The 21,066-nt window shown below is 49.7% G+C and overlaps 1 protein-coding gene across 4 annotated transcripts in view; it reads right to left on the bottom strand.

Annotated features, from left to right (window-relative positions):
- Positions 1 to 534, bottom strand: part of PAX7 (paired box 7) — a 100,470-nt gene extending 99,936 nt beyond the window's left edge. For all 4 annotated transcript variants that reach the window (XM_055799858.1, XM_055799857.1, XM_055799860.1 and 1 more), the window contains exon 1: positions 450 to 534. In XM_055799858.1, coding sequence (XP_055655833.1) covers positions 450 to 534 — 85 coding nt within the window. The remainder of the gene's footprint in view (positions 1 to 449) is intronic.
- Between the last annotated feature and the right edge of the window lie 20,532 nt (positions 535 to 21,066).

Genomic DNA, 21,066 nt, shown 5'->3' with positions numbered 1-21,066 from the left:
TTTTCCCGCAGAAAAGTTGAAATAAATGAGTTGGGTTGGTTTTCCCCACCTTTTCGGGGAGATTAAAGCATCGGGACACTTGCGGGTTTAAAAAAAAAAACAAAACAACAAACACCACCCCCCCAAAAAAACCCAACCCCAAGCCTAAAAAGCAACCTAAACCATGAGAATTTGCCCCCAAAATCTGCGGGATGCCTGGAATGACTTTAAATAGGGGGAAAAAATAATAATAAAAAAAGGCGAAGCCCGGTAATTTCGCGGGGGGCAGCCGCTACAGCGGGAAGGGAAGGGGCTAAATATTAGCGAGAAGTTGGATGCTCAGATCGGGAACCCCGCCCGGCTGCAAAGTTTAGCTGCATCCCCCACCCCCGGCAGCCCATCCCGTCCCCTCCCGGGTTATCCCGGGGTGCTGGCGAAGGAGCAGGGAAGAGGGGTGCTTTCCCACCTACCTTCCAAGGGGAAGCCTGTGCGAGGGTAGTTTTGCCCCGGAGCCGGGCGCATCATCCGAGGCACCGTCCCGGGCAGAGCTGCCATGGTGTGTGTGGGGGTCGGGGCAGCAGAGAGGGTCCGGTCCGAACCGGGGGGGCACCCCTTGGCCCCGGGAGAGCCGGGGGGGGGCGGCGCGGGGGGGGCTGCGGGGATGTGTCTCCTCAGAGCCGAAGTGCTTCTCTCTTCCAGCCCGCGGCTGCAAAACAAGGGAGAAATCTTTGCTCCAAGGAAAGAAGAAAAAAAAAAAAAAAAAAAAAAGGGGGTGGGTGGGTAAAGGGGGGGATCACCCACCAGAAATTCCTCTTAAAGTTTTAGGGCTATGTCACAACCGGCCTGAGCGGGCGCTCCGGAGGAATGTAACCCAGACTGCCGGGAGAAGCAGACACATCCAAAGTTGCCTCGGTGCTGGGCTGGGCTTAGGGCTGGGGGGGGGGGGGGAGGGGGGGGCGTGGGGAGCCGAGTTTCCCCCCTTATTTTGTTGTTGCGTTTGGTTTTTTTTGTTGTGGTTGTTTTTTTTTTTTTTTTTTTTAAAGTGGTTGGTGCCGGTCGCTTAAGGGATGCTGCTGATGGGGAAGGGGGGGGGTAGTAGTGGTCGGGGGGGTGGGGGCCGGGGGGGGGTGGGGGGTGTCAGATGGAGGGTTTGGAAGTTGTTAAAGCCTGAAGTTGGGGCCGTGGGGAGGACGAGCGAGCTGTGATAGGCTCCAGCTCCTTTCTTTTATCCGCGGCCGGGGAAGGGGGTACCACGGCGGGGCCGAGGGACCAATAAGAGCCCGCAGCATCCCAACGCGCCGCGCAGCCACGGGCTCGCCGCCTGGTTTTTTTTTTTTTTTTTTTTTTTTTTTTTAAGATGTTATTATTCATTACTAGGCTTGGCTTCCTTTTGATTGAAAGCTGGGCGCCCCCCTCCCCCTGTTTGAAAAATATATTGGGGTGAAAGGAGCGAGGAGGAAGTTTAGGAAAGTTTTTTTTGGGTGTGTGTGTGTATATAAATATATATATATAGGGTGGGGTTTTTTCCCTAAGAAAGTTGGGCATGCCTAGAGCATCTGTGCGAGTCCCAGCGGGATAAGGCCGGTCCGGTGGCTGCAGTATGGGTTAAAGTGTTAATAATATAGATAATAAAATAAATAACATAATAAATAACACCACAAATAAATAAAAATAATAATAGATGAAATAAACCCGAATAAAATAAAATAAAATAAATAATAAAATACCCCCACTTAGCTGCTCCTCCACTCCCCTGGGAGAGGGTTGGACCCTCTGCCCAGCAGTGATGGTTTGAGGCTCATCCCGCCCTGCTCGCAGCATCGCCGGCCCGCAGCATCCCGCCCCCCCCGTTATACGGGCCGGGGTCTGCGAGCAGCTGAGCAGCCCCCACCGCCTCCTTTCCCCAGCCCCAGGTAGCCCCCTGCGCGCCTCCCTCGTTAACATCACGTCTTTAATTAAAAGACAGGCTCCGTGCTGCTCAGCTGGTATCTTTTTTTTTTTGAAGGGGGGGGTTTGGGGGTGGGGGTGGGGCGGCCGGTGCTCCCCGCTGTTCTCCCGCAAACTGCCCGCTCGCTCGCTCGCTCGCTGACCCGGGTCGGGGCTGAACAAATAGCCAATGTTTTTCCCCCCAAAATAGGAGCGGGGCAGGAATCCTCCTCGCAGCGGGGCATGACGCCAGGGCTCACGAACCCTTTTGTTTGCAGCTGTAAAAGGACTTGCCGTGCAAACCGCTGGAAACTTCTCTTCCCCCTCCCCTAAAAGCATCCCGGGAGGGGGGAAGAAAGCAGCCAGCGACACTTCTGACCTGTCTGGACCCAAAATGCGGTCCCTAAATCTCCTCCCTGTCCGCCCCCCCCCCCCCCCCCCCCCCCCCCCGAAGGCATCGCCACCCCTAATCCCCCCCTTCGCCAGTGCTGGTTTTTGCTTTGAAATTAAAGCCCTGGCTGGACCCCTCCCAGCCCGGCCACATCTTCATCGCTCACCTTCTTCTTCCTCTTCTCCCGCAGCCGCCAAGCTCAGCCTAAACCCGCACCCGCCTTTGCTTTTCTCACGTTTCACGCCTGAAATTCACCCAAACCCCCAGAAAAACCGCGGGACGGGGACAGTGTGGGGGAACCGAAAAAAAAAAAAACCCACAAAAAAACCAATTTTGAAATTCTTTCCAAGGTGTCAAGTTGCTCCCAAAGTCTCAGCCCGGCTCAGCCCTGACTTCGGGGCTCCAGCAAACGAAAATCAACCCCCTCTCCTCCCCCCCGCCCCAAAAAACGCCAATTCCCTAAGTTTTAGGCAGAAAAATAACGGGCAGGGCTGAGCTGGACCAGCTCGCAGCCCTTTCTCAACCGCATTCCTCCAGCGCGGCAGTAATTCAATTATTTGCCTTTCATTTGCTTAGATGGGGGGTGAAGAGCCTGGGAATAAAGTTGAAAATTAAATGTTTCTGCTCTCCCAGCACCGGAGGAAGATTAAACTCAAGCACCCGAGCCCGGGTCCTTGCCTTCCCCGAGCTCTAGGGTTACCTCGCCGGGAGAAAAACCTCTCACATCAAACACAGCAGTTGTTTTCCTTCACATCTCCCCCCCTCCTCGAATTGGGGTAAGATTTGACACTTTCAGCCAAAAAAAAAAAAAAAATGCCCAAACCCTTCACTTTCTCCTCCAACACTTGCTGCCAGCTCCGGGCAGCCACTAAGCAAAGAGCTACCTTAATATAAATAATTTTTACTATTTATTTTTATTTAAGCGATGCTGTGGCATGTGGCTGCAGCCCCAAATTTTGTTTCGGGGGAGAGGGGGGGCTAAGGGGGTGCCAGGGGACTGTCACAGCCAGAGGAGGGGGGGACACTCCTGCTGGAAAGCAATTTCACAAATCATTTTTCTAACAATTAAGGAGTGTGCAGGGGTGAAATGGCGATTTCACATGCAGATCTGGGGGCCGGGGTGTTACCTGCGCACCCAAGCAGCCAGCTGAGAAAGAGGGAACCCCTCTTAATTTTTTTTTTTTTTTAAATTTTTTTCCCCCCCCTTTTTTTTTTTTTGCCCAGTGCTCTGCTTCATTACCCATGTTCACAAAAGAGAGACCCCTTCTTTTTTCTCCTGGGAGCAGCGAGCAATAGATTAAAACAAGCATCAATCAGGAAAGGAGCAAGTAACTGCTTAAAGGAACAGGGGCAGAATTCCTCCCCGCTTCCCCCTTTCCCTGCGCATCTCCATGGTTTCCTAAGGTATGTTTCTGGTTGATAAATGCCGTATATCGCTATTCCCTTTGGAGAAACGGCTTGTAAATCAGTGCTGAAAGCCAGCTCATAAGCAGAAGGGAATGGGGTTGGCTTTTTTTTTTTTAGTTTTTTTTATTATTATTTTTTAGGAGCATCTCTCACCGCAGCATCCATCCCTTGCATCCTTCGCAGGAGGAAGGGGCTTTTCAAGTGTGAGGTGTTAGATGTCTCCTTAGAAGGGGCTAACCACCCCAGGCTTGGGGGGGCAAAGGGCTGTCCAGCCAATTCTCTACTCAAAAAACCCCAGATGCACACAGGTTAGCTAAACCTGCCCAGAAAATGCACCGGAGGAGAGCAGCCCCAATCATCAATCATTAATAATTATGATTTTCCACCAAAGAAAGTCCTACTTTTTTTTTTGGGGTGGGGGGGATGCTGTCCTGCTTCTAGAGCGATGTGGATCTAGAAATGAGAAATCTCCTCAGAAGACAAGTCAGATGCGTCTCATCTGGTCATCTAAAACCTGAAGAATTTGATCATGATCCCCCACCTCCTTTCACAAGTAGGATGCAAAAAGAGAAAAACCCACCAAAACCGCCCGGGGATGAATTATTTAATGAAAAGTTGCTACCTTCTGCAATTACAAGAAGATTACTAATGTGGGAAGGTTTTCCATTTGAGATCCCGGAGTAATAAGCATTATTTTTTTAAGCGATTATCCAATAAATCTCTCTTTAAAGGGCGATAAATCCACCTTGAAAACCAGGGATTTAAAAAAAATATTTCTGAGGGACTTCCGCATTTTTTAAAATGACCATTGAAAAAATCGTGAAAGCAAGAGTAACACATTCAGCCTGAAGTGTTTGTTTTTTCAGAAAGCCCATAAAGGAGAGAAGGAATATTTGCAGCAAAGGCAGGCTCAGGAAAAATGGACTGCTTCGTTAAAAAGGTGGCTGAGGGCTGGCAAAGCAGCTCCTAGTCCAGGACCAGGGAAGCCAAGTCCACCCATCCTTGACGTAAGAAAAAATTTTTTTTTTTTTTTGGTTATTTGCATTAGAGCCCAGAAGCTGCTAAAGGAAGCAAATGGAATTTGGGTGCAGACATTTGGTGCCCGATTCCACGGCAAGCCTCTTGCAGCATCCCTGAGCCGCTGGTGCAGAAGTGCCCTCCCACATCCCAGGTCTCAGAAGACCCCAAGTGTCACCAGGTATCAGCGGTCCTCAAGCAAGGCAGCCACCCACAGCCAGCTATAGGCAAAAAATTGACTGCATTTATTGCCGAGATCTGCTCTTGGTTGCAGGTGGGTTAGAAGACGACAAGACAAGGTAGAAAAGGGAGGTTTAAAAGCTCCCCAGCTCCAGGGCATGGCCCTTAGGTTGCACGTTGGCCTCCAATTCTCCTCCTTCCTCCCCTTTCTTAGGGGACAAGGCTTGGCTTATTTGCCAGAGATGCTCCTAACTTCATTCCTGAGGAAGGAAGGGAGTTCCATGCCATCAGACCATGGGGTTTTTGAAGCCCTAAAGCAGGGAGAAAGCGGTTTCTACTTCCAGTATTATTTCTAAAGGAGAAGTTTGCTGCCCCCTTTTTTTTTTTTTTTTAATGCAGAGTACTCCTGCACCATCAACCCTGACCCTACAGACTTCCAAAGAACTGGGTTAGCCATGCTGTTCATTTGTGCATGTCACAGGGATTCATTTCTTTTTTTCCCCACCCCTCCCAGAGAAGGCAAGACCCAAACCCAAGAATAAAACTCCTCCAGCTCCACTCCCTGTCAGGATGCTGAACAAAAGGCGGAGTGTCACACCAGCACCGGGCTCCTTGGATCTGCCTCTCCACTGGGTCAGGTTTAATTTGCCCAGGGTGCAGTATTAATAGGATGTAAGCTGCGCCCTTGAACAATTACCTTATCAAAGCATAACATCTATGGAATGAGCAAAGTATTTTCGTTAAACAAATCAAAATAATAAGGCTGGCAATGGCCTTGTTCATTCTTTGAACCTCTAAGTGGCTTTAGAGATATTCAACAGTACCGCACCAACTTCTATTCCACTGGTAGTCCCTGCTTAGTTTTTCTAAAGAAGATTAACTACTCCTTGCTAAAAGGCTCAGTTCTACTTTTGTCAGGGTGCACAGACTAATTGGGTTTTCCCTGCATACAACGGGATTCCTATACTCCCGCTACCGCTCTCGCTTCCCATTTCATGTGGCTTTTCAAGACAGGGAGAACACTTTCCTCCGCGCATTTGATTTGTTCGGTGTTAGGCGTTAGAAATAACACACCGAAATACAACCTGACTGTGCAGGGAGTATGACTGCATGGGGCAGAGTAAGGGTGCAAGAGGGGATTTTCCTAACTGGTACCTTCCTGGAGCTTAGCAAATAATATATCTCAAGGGAACAGGCTGTTGGAGGAAGGTGACAAGGGACACAGCTGGTCCCAGGGGGAAAACATAGGCTGGGCACCGAGGGACCAGCACGCTTTAAGAGGGAAAGGACAGCCTTAGAGTAAGGGAGATTGTGATTTTAGGGTGCCTTTCTATTCAAGACACCCAGCTTCAGGCACATTAAAGATGGATTTACAAAAGAGAGCAGAGCACCTGCCCTCAAATAATTCAAGCTGCCTCCACACTGGATATACATCCAAATCCCTTGTTATCTGGCTCATAACTCACCTGTTCCCAGATTAGTCCCACTCCAGTACTAAGGGCCAGAACATTTCTCACCCCCATAAAGACATCACTCTTCCTTTCTTACACTGGGGGGTAAAGAAATCCACCCGGATGCCTGTCTCCAGCAGCCCAGCTATCCTCAGTGCTTCTACAGCTGTCTGGATTTTTTGGGAGCTGGATCTCCTGTGTAGCAACAGTGGCCAAGGGGGACACTGAGCTTGTGGAAGCCCTTGGAGAGCCAGGTAAACCAGACCACAGGGCTTGTGTCCCATAGCCTGCGCTGGCCCCAGGGGGCTATCGGTGCAGGAAGGACCACCACGGCCGCAAGAAATGAGGAGCACGGAGGGCAGAAAACACAAAGGCTTTGGTTTGGTCTATTCCTGAAGTGTAAGGAATCAGATGGAACCAAGCTGCATATTTGTCTGGGTGAATTAAAAGCACAATCCCCTCTTCCCAGAGGGAGCAGTTGCTTCATATTTATACATTTAGTCTTACAGGTGTAAAATAGCTTCCCTTTATGCTTATATAATAATTTTTCATTTGAATTTCAAGGCTTTATTCCCTTCTTTGGATTCAAGTCTCCTACCTGAGCCTGATTCTCCGTATTGCCATTAATTCCTTCATCACAGAAATGAATTCCATTTAAGTCTCTATAGCAGTTGTTAAGGTAGATCAAAAAGTGCATTTGCAAAGGTTTCTTCCCTTTCTCCCTTATTTTTTCCAGCTCACCTGTGTCTTGAAAAAGACTTGGATTTGAAGCCATAGCACACTTCACCACCGGTTCCTCTCACTGCAGAGGAGAAAGGGGCAGGCAGGAGAAGCCCTTTTTCTCCTCCACAGCTCACAGCTGGGCTATTTCACCCTGGCTGGGATTAATAAAGTTAATTATTGGCACCAGCTCCAGCCTACCTGTCTCACCGGGTGAGTTATAATTAGGTAAGACCCAGCCCTGAGTGACTTGGAAAGCTGAGACAACTGCAGAACCCAAGATTTCTATGAGGAGGAGGCTGAAGGCAAGGAAAGGGAGAGATTTAGGGAAAGACCTTGCTAAACACATGGATTTTTAGGAACACTAGTCCTGCACTTAGAGGCACCACTGAAGCAGAGCATCTCCAGACAGCTCATGCTGGTGGCGATGAAAGATCCAGCAAGGCTTCCCTGGCTGTATCAGATGCTTCTCTTTCCGATGGGGAAAGGCTTTTCCCAAGAAAAGAGGAATTAATACACAGATGGTGATTCAGGGCAGCTAGCGAATAACGGCAGAAGTTAACACTGTGCTTTTCCACATCTATATATAACACGTAAGGCGACTGTAACCATGTGGCACCTTGAAATCGGCACATCTTTACATCCTGCCGTGTGGAAACACAGTGAGAACAACTCCGCTACCCCACGTGTTGATCGAAATCAAGCAATAACAATAACACAGCTCACACAGACCCTATTAGCCATCCAGAAAAATTACATAATTATGTCAGGCTTGCTGCTGTAACCCCAACATTATTCAGACACAGAACCTCCTCGTTTAAAGCCATTCACTTCAAATTGCTCAGCATCTCAGCATAAAAACCTCCTTTTTATTCCCATTTCAGCGTAGGTCAGGCATTTAACTCCAGTATTGTATAAGCAGAGCTGCTGTGTTGCCAACTATAACATTGCACAAATACATTGCTACAGCCATAAAAAAAAAAAAGAAAAAAAAATAGCTGGAAACCCTTTTCTAATGCTTAATTATAGCATTGCAAATTAAAAATCCCACTATGCACCTTAACTACAGCCACTAAACCTCAGGATTACACATAACAAAACAACACAATAATATTGTTTTGCTTAAATAGCTGATGGTATAGAGCAAGCACATACCAGGGACTGCAAGCCAGGATGCTGCCTAGGCTTGGGAAAAGGGATTTGAGGAACTGTTGACTTTTATAGTTCTGGAATGTTCTCTGGAACTGGTGGAATCAGTGGGGGCAGGTGCACCTGGGCTGCATGAGGTCACTTGTGGGGCTGATTTGGGGTAGTCGCTGTGGGTGAAGAAAGTTCTGGGTAAAGTGCTTCATATAATTTTCAAACTTACTTTTAAGGTTACTACAAAAGCTTAGGGAGAGTTATATGTGAAGCAGCAGAAGCGATCAAGCCTTGTAAGCTCTGGAAAGCTTCATTTATTCTTTTCCTGGGCTAGTTTCTACAACGTTAAGGTAAGTGCTGTGCAATTGCTTTTTTTTTTTCTTTTTTCTTTTAAAAGCTGATAGTTTTATCATCTTGCTGTTTGTGTTCTTGATGTCTGAAGCCAAGATAGGCCTTCTATAGCAACTTTATTAAAGTAGTTAAAAAAGATTAGTGTTTGTTTCTGAAAGAATGTGTTTTTTTTGTGTATTATCCTTAACTTTCTGCGGCTGAGCTGATTACTTACTGCTGTCCTTGTAGGGGTTTCTGGGGTGGGTCGTGGCGGGTTAGTGCTGGGAGGGCAGCTGAGGTGAAGCAATACGCTGTAGTAAGTAGTTTTACAGTGAGTAAAGTAGTAGTAAGTAAGTTTACGTCTCTCCAGGTGGCTTCAGGCAGGCTGGAAGGGCTTTTTCTGCTTCAAGCTCTGTGCTGGGGCAATCCTGAGCATCACAATGCAGATAAGGATGTGAGTGCAGGAAATGGTTGAGCTCCCTGGGGATGTTACTTGTATCAGCTATATACTTTTTTTATATTAATCTACAGATCACTGGGGGAGTAGCGTGAGCCTGAAACAAGCTGGTTTTAAACCAACGCAAGCTGTTGTCGCTAAACATGGTTTACTTCAAAGGAGGCTGGTTTGCAAACTTCCATTGCAGCGGTAGGAGACAAAGTCCTTCTGGTTGAAGGACTTGGCTTTATCCTAAAAATAAGTGGTTTAATTCTTACTTTTGCTAAATATTTTTTTTATTATTATTTAACTTTGGTGGGAGCTTTTAAAAGCAGGGTGATTCTTCTGTTATCCCCTTGCTATCTTGTGCACGAGCTCTGTAGGACAACAATGGTTTGCAGAGCCTCCCAGGGGCTGCTGCTGACTTCCCAGAGTTGCAATTCTGCAATTTCCCTGGTGTGAGTTGCATGAGGTTATGCATCTTTTCCTGAAAGGCAGTTTAAATTTTGCATGCTTCCAATGCTGAGAAAGAGAGAAACGACGAGCACAGGGGAAGAAAAGGTTAAACTTCACCGCCTCAACCTCCAGTTCCCCTCTTTCATTCCCACCAGGTAGCTTCTAATTACTCTAAGAGGAAAAAGGTCAGGAGGTGGGAGGAGGCTGCCACAATAGGGAGGAAAATGTTTTATTAGCTACTAAGTTAAGGGCTCCCACCCCCTGCCCAGGTGTACCCCTGCACCCCGCTACTCTCTGCAGGCTTAAGAGTCTCAGCAATGCTGAGCTATTTCTTGTAGACGATACCTTTGATGGCCAGGTATTTTTTTAACTGTGTACGGGGGGGGGGGGGGGGGGGGGGGGGGGGGGGAAGTCCCACTGTTAGTTAGTTTTATGTAACTTAAATCTAGGTGGTGATTTCCATATCCATTCAGATTAATGCAGTGCCATTACTTTGGGCAGTATTGCATGGAGAAGAGCAGCTCTCTCCACTTTGGAGCTGTCTTTGGTTGCATTAATGGTGCATGCCGAGCCTGAAAATGATGCCTCTGTCTCCATCTCTGCCCAGAAGTGCTTGGGATGAGGGATTATTTTCTTCCCATGCAGGCAGTAGTGGTACATCCTGCTTCTGTAAAATGCTTTCTCTGAGTGCTATTGTAAGACCTTGCTAAATTTGAGATGAAGCTGTTTGCTTTTCTAATGTGAGGCTCGGTGGTGTTTTGTCTTCCTTTTAAACTGTATTTTTTTAGCCATTTTTTCTCATCCTATAATAGTGATTACACCAATTCACAGTGATACAAAACATTAAAGGGGGGAAAAAATCCTGGTCTAAGAAATGCATAATTTTTTTGTCTGAAGGAGATAAGTCTTCAGAAACACAGAAAGAAATTTGCACGCGGCTCAGCCTTGTAGTGCTTAATCTCATGCAATAATCGCTGCTGCTTGGGTTGGCAGAAGAATAATTAAACAGATATTAAAATTGTAATCGGCTGTCACTGAAATCTAATAGGAACCCTGGGTGATCAACATCTGAACTGCTGTTGCAGGGAGAAGAGGCCAGGGGAACTTTCCCTGGATGGGTTTTCCCCATCCCTGATGCACCAACCTGGATGGGGAGTTGGAAACGGGGTGGTGGAAGCTCTGCAGCTGTGGAGTCCGTAGGAACAAGCTGTAGGATAAAGCCCCTTCATGCGGGCAGAGTCCATATCCATCGGTCGTTTGTGCGCGTGGCCGAGCCTGGGCGCGAGGTCTCTGATCTTCCTTGCGCTGCTGCACCACAGCACAGCAAAGATGTTCTTGCCTTAGTTGTGTCTGGCATTGAGATGTTGACTGCCAAGTCCGTAAGATCCTTTGCAGACTGGCTTAAGTTTGAAAAAGTGTTTGGGGAAAAAAAACAAGACAGGGAACGTTATGTAATATTTAACGTTAAGGAAGCAAAGGATGGATTTTTTTGGTGTGCAGCTTGTGGGGGCTTGCTTTAATTTGGTGCTGATTTTTTGAAACATAATTTCTTTTAGTTGAGACTGGTTCAGGGGCCTGAGATGAAAGACAATCCGCTCACTAATGCACCGTAAAGTAGGGGAGAAAAAAAAATCCACCGACAAAACCAGTAAATAAGGCAGGAGGGTATTTTTTTTTTCTAAGAGTCAATCCTAATTTCCTGAATTTTCATTAGGAAGGAGAGGAGAGTTTTTATTCTTCCCTCTTAATTCTTTTCAATAATCAATTGTTTTGCTTTAATATTTGACATAGGTGACAAACTGTTGAAAGTAGGTAATTTAATTGTTTTGCTTTCATGTGCTTAGAGCATTTGAAGAGTGGCCTCCTGTTTCTGGCACCAGTAAAGCCTACGGTGATGTCCATCCCTGCACTGGGAGAAGGGACAAACCCACGCAAAAGAGGGCATAGCAATGGTAATACCTGGCTCCCTGAACAGCAGTAGGGCAGGATCAGGTCCCCCTAACACAAACACGGGAGGAGATTTTGATCTGAATTATTTTGGCCAAAATCCAAAGTAACCCATCGACTTCAGTGCAGTTGCTCCGGCTGGATGGATGCCCGGTGTAATGGAAAGCAGGGTTGGGGGCCCCCGCCTATAAGCAGATATTTAACATTCACAGGTTACTTCTCAGCATTAGGAAAAACAAATTAACAAGCTTCCAAAAGGATTTCTTCTCCTAAAGCAGTAAAATTGCTATTTTTTTTCCTCTTTGTCCTTTAAAACTAAAATCTTTCTGTCTTCGTGACACTTTTTTTTTAAATTTTTTTTTTTTTTTTTGAAGCCATTACCTGTACAATTTTTTAAGCCCATGGTTACATTAGCCTTAGATGATGCAGTATCTGTAAAAGAAGGGTCTTTTGCTCTAACGCGCCAGCTGCACTTGAGTGTTTCCTATTGATAGGAGATAGAGCAGCATGGAAAATAGCCTGCGCAAGGCCAGGTAAAGGGAGGGAAGTTAGCAAGTCTGCTCGGCATATAAAACCACCCGTTCTCTTATCATAATCCATAGACCCACTTTCCTAACATCACCTCCGCTCTTCTGGGGAGAAGTAGAGCTATCTTCCCAGGCTGGAGAGAGCTAGATAGTAGACGAGCCACACACTTATCACGCAGCGCAGCGGGCATAATGGGAACTGAAAATTGCTCTAAAATAAAGTTGCTGGGGAATTAACTTTTAAAGGGTGGAAATCCTCAGAGAAGGGGGGTTTTGGGTCTGAACAGAATTAAAATCAGGCTCATGCTTGGTCTTGCTCTGTTCCTGGGGAGTTGAAAGCCTCAGGTTGGCCAAGTTTTTTTTCTCCTTGAAGACTTAAAGCTTTTGTGCAGTAGCTTTGATGGATCAGGCCCTGGAAATGTGCTCCTACTGAAGGGGAGAAAAGCAGTGCGATGCAAAGCTGGATCGCAAGCCCTGGTTGCTTTGGAGCATGTCTTCGGGCTGATCTTGCTGGCCTGTGCCAACGCAAGCACTCAGCACCTTGCTGCATTCATCTCAGCTTTTGAGCGAGGTTGGCGGAGCTGAAACCATAGCCCAGCTTCTAAAACTGGCTCCTGGACTTTGGTGGAACCATGTCGTCCTTGCGGGGCACTGGAGACCTCTGCCAAGAGCTCTGCCTTCTCCGGCTGCTGGCTCAGCAGAGTGTTTTGCCTCCATCCCTGCTCAGTCAGTGTTGTGATGCCTTGATGCCTCCAGGGTGTCCTGTGAAATTCAGGAGGATTTAAACTGTGCTTAAAGCAATTTAACCCAGCAGTGGAGGGAGCCCACTGGAGGGAGTTGGGTATTTTGTGGCTGCGGGGCATGAAGTAGAGTGCTACTGAGAGGAGACAGTCCTGTAGCCAGAGCAGGACAGTCAGGATAGCCAGCTGCTCCCTGTAAATCCAGGGTTTTTTTCTTTCAAGTTTTTAAATCTAGAAAGTAGGGTTGCTTTGTTATCAGTTGGCTTGGCTCTACTGCAGTCAGAAGCTTAGTTTGGTGTTTCATCTGCTTTTCTTCCTGAGATCAAGCTTGGAAGTAAGTCTAGTAAAGCACCCTGAAGTGCAGGCTTAATTCACGTTGCCTCCCTGGAAAGATGCTTTCCTGAATGGGACAAGACCTAACAGGTCAGAGAACAACATCTAGCAAAAAGAGTAATAACCTGGAAGTATATTTATCATATTGTAATTCCAAAGAGGTCTCTGCTAGAGCTGGTTTCAGCATGGGAGTCACTGCGATGCTCCTTTCCCCTCCAGCAGCAGTCGCCCAGCTCCGGCGAAGCCAACCAATGTATTGAGAGTGGGATAGAAAATAAATTGCTAATAAAAACTCTGGGGGATGCCGTGTGAATGGGAATGGAAATAGAGAGCCCGGCATCTGTTTTTATTGACTTCAATGGCATTGCACCGTGTTGTCCCCGCGCTTGGGTTTGGTGATAAATTACAGCGCATTTCTGACAGGGGTGGAATGATTAAGCTCAGATGTCTTATTAAGATCTCTCCTTTCCAAAATGTCATGTTGCCTTGATGTTTAAAGGTCTCTGTTGTGCAACAAACACGGCATTGTGGCGAGCAGCAGGCTCGCTGGTGTGGGCAGGCAGGACCCGTGCGGTCCCGCTGGGAGGCATGTGGAGGGGGAGGATTGGCAGCTCCCCTCTTGCAGCCGGGCTCCTGACTATGGGGGTCCCAGCCCTCCGATGTCCCCAGAAGAGGGGCAATGGGATGAACGATGTAGGGCCTGGAGTGAAACTCGCTGGTACCTCCAACTCTCTGTCTCCTGGGTCAACTCCACTGCTGGTGCCTTCAAGTGTGCCCACCGAACCCCTTGGGGCAGGCTTGCAGCCCCTCACCGTGCCATCTGACTGCACGCATCTCCTCCTCTCCACCCTGATGTCCTCGCCCTGTCCCGTAGCGCTGGTTTGAAAGGCTCCTGCCCCTGAGGCCACCCCTCTGCTGAGCCTGGGGGTGACGGTGGCTGCCATATTCTTGCTGCTGCTCGTTGAGCAGTGAAGATGGGGCTCCGGTTCAAACCCCTCGGTAGCGTTAAGGGTCCATCGGTGCCCTTTGACTGGTACCAGCTCAGCGTGCGGTGAAGCAGCTGGGTTCACCAGGAGCTCGGCAGCAAATCGTGTCCACAAGAACTGTACAGGGAGCAGAGGAGACCGGTGGCTTGGTTGCCCCCCGGCCATGGTGCCTTTTGGCCCTGCTGGGCCACCTGAAGGGAGGAGGGGGTTTGGGAGCCCTTGGGGAGAAAGGGATTGTCACATGGAGGTCACTAGTGTGTCCCCTTCACCCTGCAGCGGTGACCAGCTGTGCTCAGGGTACCACCAGAGCTGCAAAAGGATGCTTGCCCTTCCTGCTGCGGAGGGAAGACCTTCCCTCGGCTCTGCCTGAAGTTTAGCAAGCCCCTTCTCCTGGGGGCAATCACCGCCCCCCCCCCCCTTCTCCTGGGGGCAATCACCCCCCCCCCCCTTCTCCTGGGGGCAATCACCCCCCCCCCCCCTTCTCTTGGGGGCAATCACACACACCCACCCCTTCTCCTGGGGGCAATCACACCCCCCCCCCCCCACACACCCCTTCTCCTGGGGGCAATCACCCCCCCCCCCCCTTCTCCTGGGGGCAATCACCCCCCCCCCCCCCCTTCTCTTGGGGGCAATCACACACACCCACCCCTTCTCCTGGGGGCAATCACACCCCACACACACACACACCCCTTCTCCTGGGGGCAATCACACACCCACACTTCTCCTGGGGGCAGCCCCCCCGGGCAGCGTTCCTGGGGGCAGCAGGGCACGGTGAGGGGCGCTGGTCCCCCCACCCCGCCCCGGTGCCCGCTCTTCATCAGCCGGTCCCTGCTGCCACCCCGTGGCTTTCGCCGGGATGTTCGGGGAGCGATGTCCTCCTGTCCTCCTGCCTTCCTCCCCCCATCCTCCTCCTCCTCCTCCTCCTGGCCATGGCCAGGCCGCCCTGGGTCCCTCATGGCCCCATCGTTGGGGATGCGCTGCCTCCCCAGGCGCGGGGACCCCAGGGGTGAACACGGAGATGGTTTGGAAAAATCGGATTTCACTGAGTTCCCGGTATCTGCGGGGCACGTTTGCGGGGTGTGACTTGCGTTTGGAGATGAACTGTCCCAGGGTCCCGTAGGAACCGGCTGCTTCCGTGCTTATTCTTGTGCTTTTGGTCCAGGTGATTCCTGCAGTCTGGAAAACCTGGGTGAAAAAAAGGGGGAAGGAACCTGATGCGCTCCTCATTATTCCCCCCGCCTTAAACGTTCAGTGTGATTTGGAGATTTTATTTTCTCCAGACTGGTTAAACATCCTTCTGACGACTCACCTGTCTCCCCCACTTGCAGGCTGGGGCCTTTCCAGGTCTTTAACAGGTTCTTTGGGGTGGCAAAGCAACTTGGGGGGAGAGGGAGTTTGGGCTGACGACTGGTGGGATGGGCATACAACCGCTCTTCCAACTGGTGGGATGGGCATACAACCGCTCTTCCAACTGGTGGGACTGGGATGCAACTGCTCTTCCAGCTGGTGGGACGGGGATGCAACTGCTCTTCAGACCTGTGGGATGGGGATGCAACTGCTCTTCAGACCTGTGGGATGGGGATGCAACCACTCTTCTGACTGGTGGGACTGTGATGCAACCGGTGGGACTGGGATGCAACAGCTCTTCCTATGGGTGGAACTGGGATGCAACTGCTCTTCCGTTAGTTGCAATAAGGATGTGTGAATAGCCTGATGACAAGGTTTTCTTTTCCTCCCCCAAGGATTTTAGGGGTTTGGTTTGAGTCCTTGTACCTTACTAAGGTTTTTTGTGTGCTTAGACACGTGTTAACTCCAAACTTTGCTTTAAAAGCAGGTGCTCGTGTGGTTGGCTAAATTATATCTCGACTTGAATTTGTCAGGAGAAAACCTCAGTGTGTTTTTTCTGCTTCTCACAGTTTGATGCCGCAAACAGAGTGGTACAGAATAGGGGGCGAGGGGTGCAGGACCTTCCTTGGTCCCAATGCCTCTCCCAGCACCTGCCAAAATCAGCTTAGAGGGGTTCTGTGTAGGTGCTGGGTGCCACAGCGTGGGGTGCTCCCCCTTCCTCCACCTTGGCTGGTAAACTGGGAGCTAAGAGCACAGCAAGGCTGTAAACGAGCTTGGCTCACGTGCCGTGGGATGTCACTCCATTCCTGCCCTGGGCTCCTCTGGGGAGAGAAGCCGCTCTTTGACAAGCTTCTTAATTAGCCAGAAAGTTGGGTCATAACCACTGCTGTGTCTCCCCTTGTCATGGTTAGACTCCAGGGTGTGTGAAAAATTGAACCAGTACAATGAGTGTTTAGAGCAGCTCATGTTAATTTTAGAGAATGAAAGGAGGAATTTTTTTTTTTTTTTTCCCCTGTTGATAATGATTTTTCAGTACCCTCAGGAAAGGAAGAGAACGGGGTCTCTTTAGAAAAAAGCTTTGAAAACGTGTCCCTCTGCAGCGCCAGTGGTTTGGGAGGGAGGTGCTTGGCTCCTGGGCTGGTGCAACAGGCTCCTGCGCGGGATGTCTGGGGCTGCTGGAGCTCGGGGGTCGCTTGCTCCATGTCAGGGCAATGCAGTGGAGCCAAAAGCAGAGCGTGGAACCCTCCCTCACCCCCTCACAGCCCAGAAGCGGCGTGTTTAAACTGCCCAGCGGGTGTGATACAGGATGGTTTGGGCAAGCTGTTGGCTTGGGGTCAAGGTCAGCAGTTTCCTGCAGACCCTGATGCTTGGTGAAGCATGTGCTGTGAATTCCTGTTTTGATCTCGCTGGCTTTAATTCCCCCCCACCCCCCCTCCACCCCCCACCCCCCCCCCCCCGCTGGCATTTTGCGAAGTACAAGGCATGCTTTCCTTGCAGCCAGGAGTTTTTGGCTAACCTGATGACCCATTGAATTCTGTGGTGTTCTAGGAGGGAACGGTTATGATATATATATTTATAACAGGGTGGATTTTCAAGATAATCAACCAGACTTGTGATGTGCTTTTTACACGCGCATCTGCCAGCACGTGGCAGACACACTTAGGCTCACCAAAGCCAGTGACCAGCTTCTTACCTTTTTCTTAGCCTGTCTTTTGCGGTGCCTGAATCTGAAGATCCTTGAGACTGTAGCAGAAGCTGGAGGTAACCGAATCCTTTGTGGGATGGGGACATGGCCCCTCTTGCACTTTGCAGTGTCCTTGATATTTCACCTGGGTGTTTGCCATTGATGTCCTTGGGTGCTCAAACATGGTCCTGGTTGCTCAGATCTTGCAGCGCCCATGGATTGGGTGGGTTGGCACCCGTGGGTGGGCTGGGATGGTGCCATTTTGCAGGCTGTGGGGTGCAGTAAGCAGCAAGGATTGCTCTGCCCTCTCTGATATCGTCATTACTGGTGCATCTGATTGCAGGGTTGAGGAAAGGTGCTCAAGCTTGCTCTGAAATACTCCCGGTAACCTCAGGTACCTGTGAAAGCGCTTAGGCTCAGGGCTTTGTATTAGTGCGTGAGTGAGATATGTCAGACTTCCCTTTGGTGCCAGCTGCTTTGCAGACCTAGAGGATGCCAGACTTTGTGCAATTAGCAATGTCGAGGCCTCAGATCCTTCCTCTCAGAGCACAGACCTCCTGGGTTTGATGCGCTAAATGCCACTTGAGTCCTCAGTCCTTTTGGCAGCCTTGTCTGGGGGACCTGGTCAGCCCTCATGTGTAGGTGACAAGCCTTGCTACCAAGGGTGCAGTGCTGGGTGCTGTGCGGAGCTGTGCCCTCCAGCAGAGCTCCAAGCAGGATTTGGGCATGCATCAGTGATGCACCTGCAGCACAGCAAGGAGCTGAGGCTGGGAAGGACCTGCCGGAGGTGTCACCCTCTGCAAAGGGAAGAACGTGGTGGGACCTGCTGTTCCAGCTAAGCTGCATTCCCCCTGGCACAGGCAGCCCTGTGAAGGGTAAGTGCTGCAGGTTGTAGCCCTGCTCTGTTAGCTGGTGATTTGGGAAAAACAGAGCCAGGTCTCGCTCAGGCCCTTTATAGGTGCAGAAGGAAGCAAAGCGTGATGATAACTGAGCTGTCACCCGCCTTAGTCCTGACCCCTTTATTAAACAATCTTAGCCAAGTTATTTCTGGAGCTTGTGCCTCCTTCAGCTGCTATAATATTCAAAACTTTGTTTATACAGCAAGAGCAGTTTAAAGAATGGTATGAGCTGTGCATAGATTTTTCTCAAAGACAGGGGAGTTCAGGAAAATCCGTTCAAAAAATAAGGATGACGTGGAAGGTTTCAGGAGTGGAGAAAAGAGCTTTGCAGCGTTTCAAAGCCGGAGGGCTGTGCCAAGCTGCTGACGGTGAATGCGGTGGCAGGGTGAACCTCTCTCATTGCCTTTCGCCGTTCTTGACTTCCCCTGCCCTGGGCATGCTGCCATCCCTCTCTGCAACATCCAGCTCGTGTGCCCTCCGTCTCCAGAGCCATCGAGCTACTGTGAGCGTGGCCTGCCTGCCCTTGGGTCTCTCTGGGTCCGACTGGGGTCAAGGTTAGGTTTGAACTTCCCAGGTTCCTGGTGGATCTCCACCAGCTAGCAAGATCTCTTAAACCAAAGCCAGGTACCGAGAGGTGAAGTGTTGCTGGCTTGTCTTTGCTTTTTGGGGTTTGTGTGTGTGTGGGAACCGCTGGGGTGGAGGTGCTGGAGAGCCTTGCTCCTCTGGCACAGCAGAGCTCTTCGGGGTTGCGATGAAGGCATCAGCATTGATGGCAAAAAGGTGCTTACACTAAGACACTGGGGTTTTTGCTGCTGGTTGGTGTTGTGGTTTTTTTTTTTTTTTTCTTTTTAGAGCAAGTGTAAAAATAAAGTGCACAAAGCCAGAAAGCAGCTCTGTGGTGTAGAGATCTTAAAATCCAATCGATATATCAGCTCTGGATGAATGCTGAGGCTCAAAGGAAAGCAAATCTCTCTAGAAAGTTGGTTTGGTTAGAGGAGATGCAGGTTCATTGCTCCAGCCCTTTCTGGACTTAAAGGGCTGTCTGATGCCGCTGCTAATGCAACAAACGTCATACCCAGAAGGTCTTACATAGGTACCAGCTCTTCATGAACCTCCCTTATAATGGGGTTGGAGCGGGAAAAAAGCTGCCTTGTGATGGGGCTCTTCTCTCTTCCTTCCTATGGAGACACCTCTGAACACTCCAAACGGGTGGGAAGTCCATGCTGGTGCTGTGAAAGTGACTCAGACCCACGTCTTCATCACGCAAGTCCTGGGTATGGTCACCTGGCTTCCGGAGGTCTCAGAGCAGGAAAAGGCAGAGGAAGTGCCCCTTAAGGCTTTCCAGTTATTTTAGAGGGAGATTATAATATGTAGGAAAAGGGAATTCACCTCACCTGGGCAGACCTTTTTCCTGTATTAAAGTATAGGAAAAAAAAATATCGAAGGGGTGAAATCTTTTGCCGAAGTTGCCAGTGTTAGTGGCAGAGTAGGAAACGTCTTGTTGTGGGTAAGTGGTGAGACTGGAAATGGAATAAATGTCCCTTTGCCACTTGCACTGTGGACTAAATGCTCAAACCTGGGCATTTCTCTGGAGGCTGGTCCACGTGAGAGCACCCTGCTCAGGGGGGTAGTTTGGGATGAGAAATGTCAGGAATAGTAATGAAATGGGATTGGGTTCCAAGGGCAAAGCTCCTTCAAGTGATGTCTGTACGTGTGTCCCGCCTCCTGCCTGGTCCTACTAGAAACCGCGCTTCAGAGGTGGTGCTGTGCATTCAAATGATGTCTTTGTCTTTTCAAATCTTGTTACAAATATCCTAAATGCTGGAAAGAGATGTCAAAGGCTGATGTCTCATGCCATACCCCTTCCCCAGACTGACTTCAAACACTTCTCCTTAATGGTCACGAGATGATAATTGATTTAAACACTTCATTCCCACTTGACCTTTTGACAAAAGCCAAATCATGAGTCCCTACAACATGCGTACGTGCTTGTAGACCAGCACCACCACCCCCACAAGTGCTGTAGCACAGGCAACTTGGCTTGTGCCTGTTGCTTTCCAAAAGGCCAAATTGCAGCGACTTGGATGCATTTGAGGTATTTGCCCTAGTGCATGTAGGAGCTGTGTCCTCCAGTGTGTTTCTCTTGCTTTTTAAGATGGGTGGCCCCACATGCAGTGAAGAAATAATATAGATGTTGGGGGAAAAGCCCCTCAAAGCTTGTAGCAAGCCATATGTGTGGATGTACAAGTAAGGAAGGAGTAAATAAGGGAGGAGATGCAAGGGGATGGATGGTGGTGACCGTGATGTATAAGCTGGGATGGAGAAGGGGCGGCTCCTCTGCCAGGAGTGGAGTGTTGGAAACCGAGGAGCAAGGGCGTTGAGGCAAGACTGAAGTGCTGGAGACAGCCAGCTGCCCTAGAGCAGGGGCTGGGGGAAACTGGTGGATGAGCTCCCCTTGCAGCGGGCCGGGAGGTGCCTTGCTGGTGCACTATCTCCACCGCTTGCCATCAGCCAAGCACGGAGTGAGACCCTGGGGGTAGATGTTGCTGGAGAAGCAGGACTTGTCACCTTGGGTAGCTCCGTGAAAGAGCATGCATCCAGGTGCTGCTGGCTTTGCAGGAGACCCGGAGAGTCCTGAGTCTGCAAACCGGGTGGCCCCAAATCACCGCAAGGCACAAAGCCCCAGTATGCTTCAACCTGCCACACTGCTCGGCATCAGCAAAGCACCAGGCAGGCACTGGGAAGCTGGCCACCCCCGGCGCTGGGCTTTCATGCAGCGTGGATGCTTTGTGAGCTTCTCACTACCTGTGCTGTTGGGGAAGGAAACATCTGCAAGGACTTTATCTGCTGGGCTGGGATCCATCCTCAGTGCCGCACACTGCATCCCGATGCAGCATGGAGCAGGGGAAGCATGGGGCTGCGGGACAGTTATGTTTCTGCTGTGAGGTGAGGGGGTTCCGTCTGGAGCCCCCTCTGGAGCTCAGACCTTGCAGGGGAGCTGGCCAAGTGCTTTGTGGTCCTTCTGGATAACTGGAGGTGTGTTGATAACAAGCCTTGGGATGTTTACTGCTAATGGGATGTGCACAGGGCTTCATTCATATGAGTCAGTATTGGCATTTTTTTGCTCAACTGATCCATGTTTGTTGCTGTTAGTGGTGTGCAAGGGCTTA

This window comes from Falco peregrinus, chromosome 3 (genome assembly GCF_023634155.1).
Source record: "Falco peregrinus isolate bFalPer1 chromosome 3, bFalPer1.pri, whole genome shotgun sequence".
NCBI classification, from domain to species: domain Eukaryota; kingdom Metazoa; phylum Chordata; class Aves; order Falconiformes; family Falconidae; genus Falco; species Falco peregrinus.
Note: the sequence above shows the minus strand (reverse complement) of the source record. Positions and strands in the feature narration are given on the sequence as shown.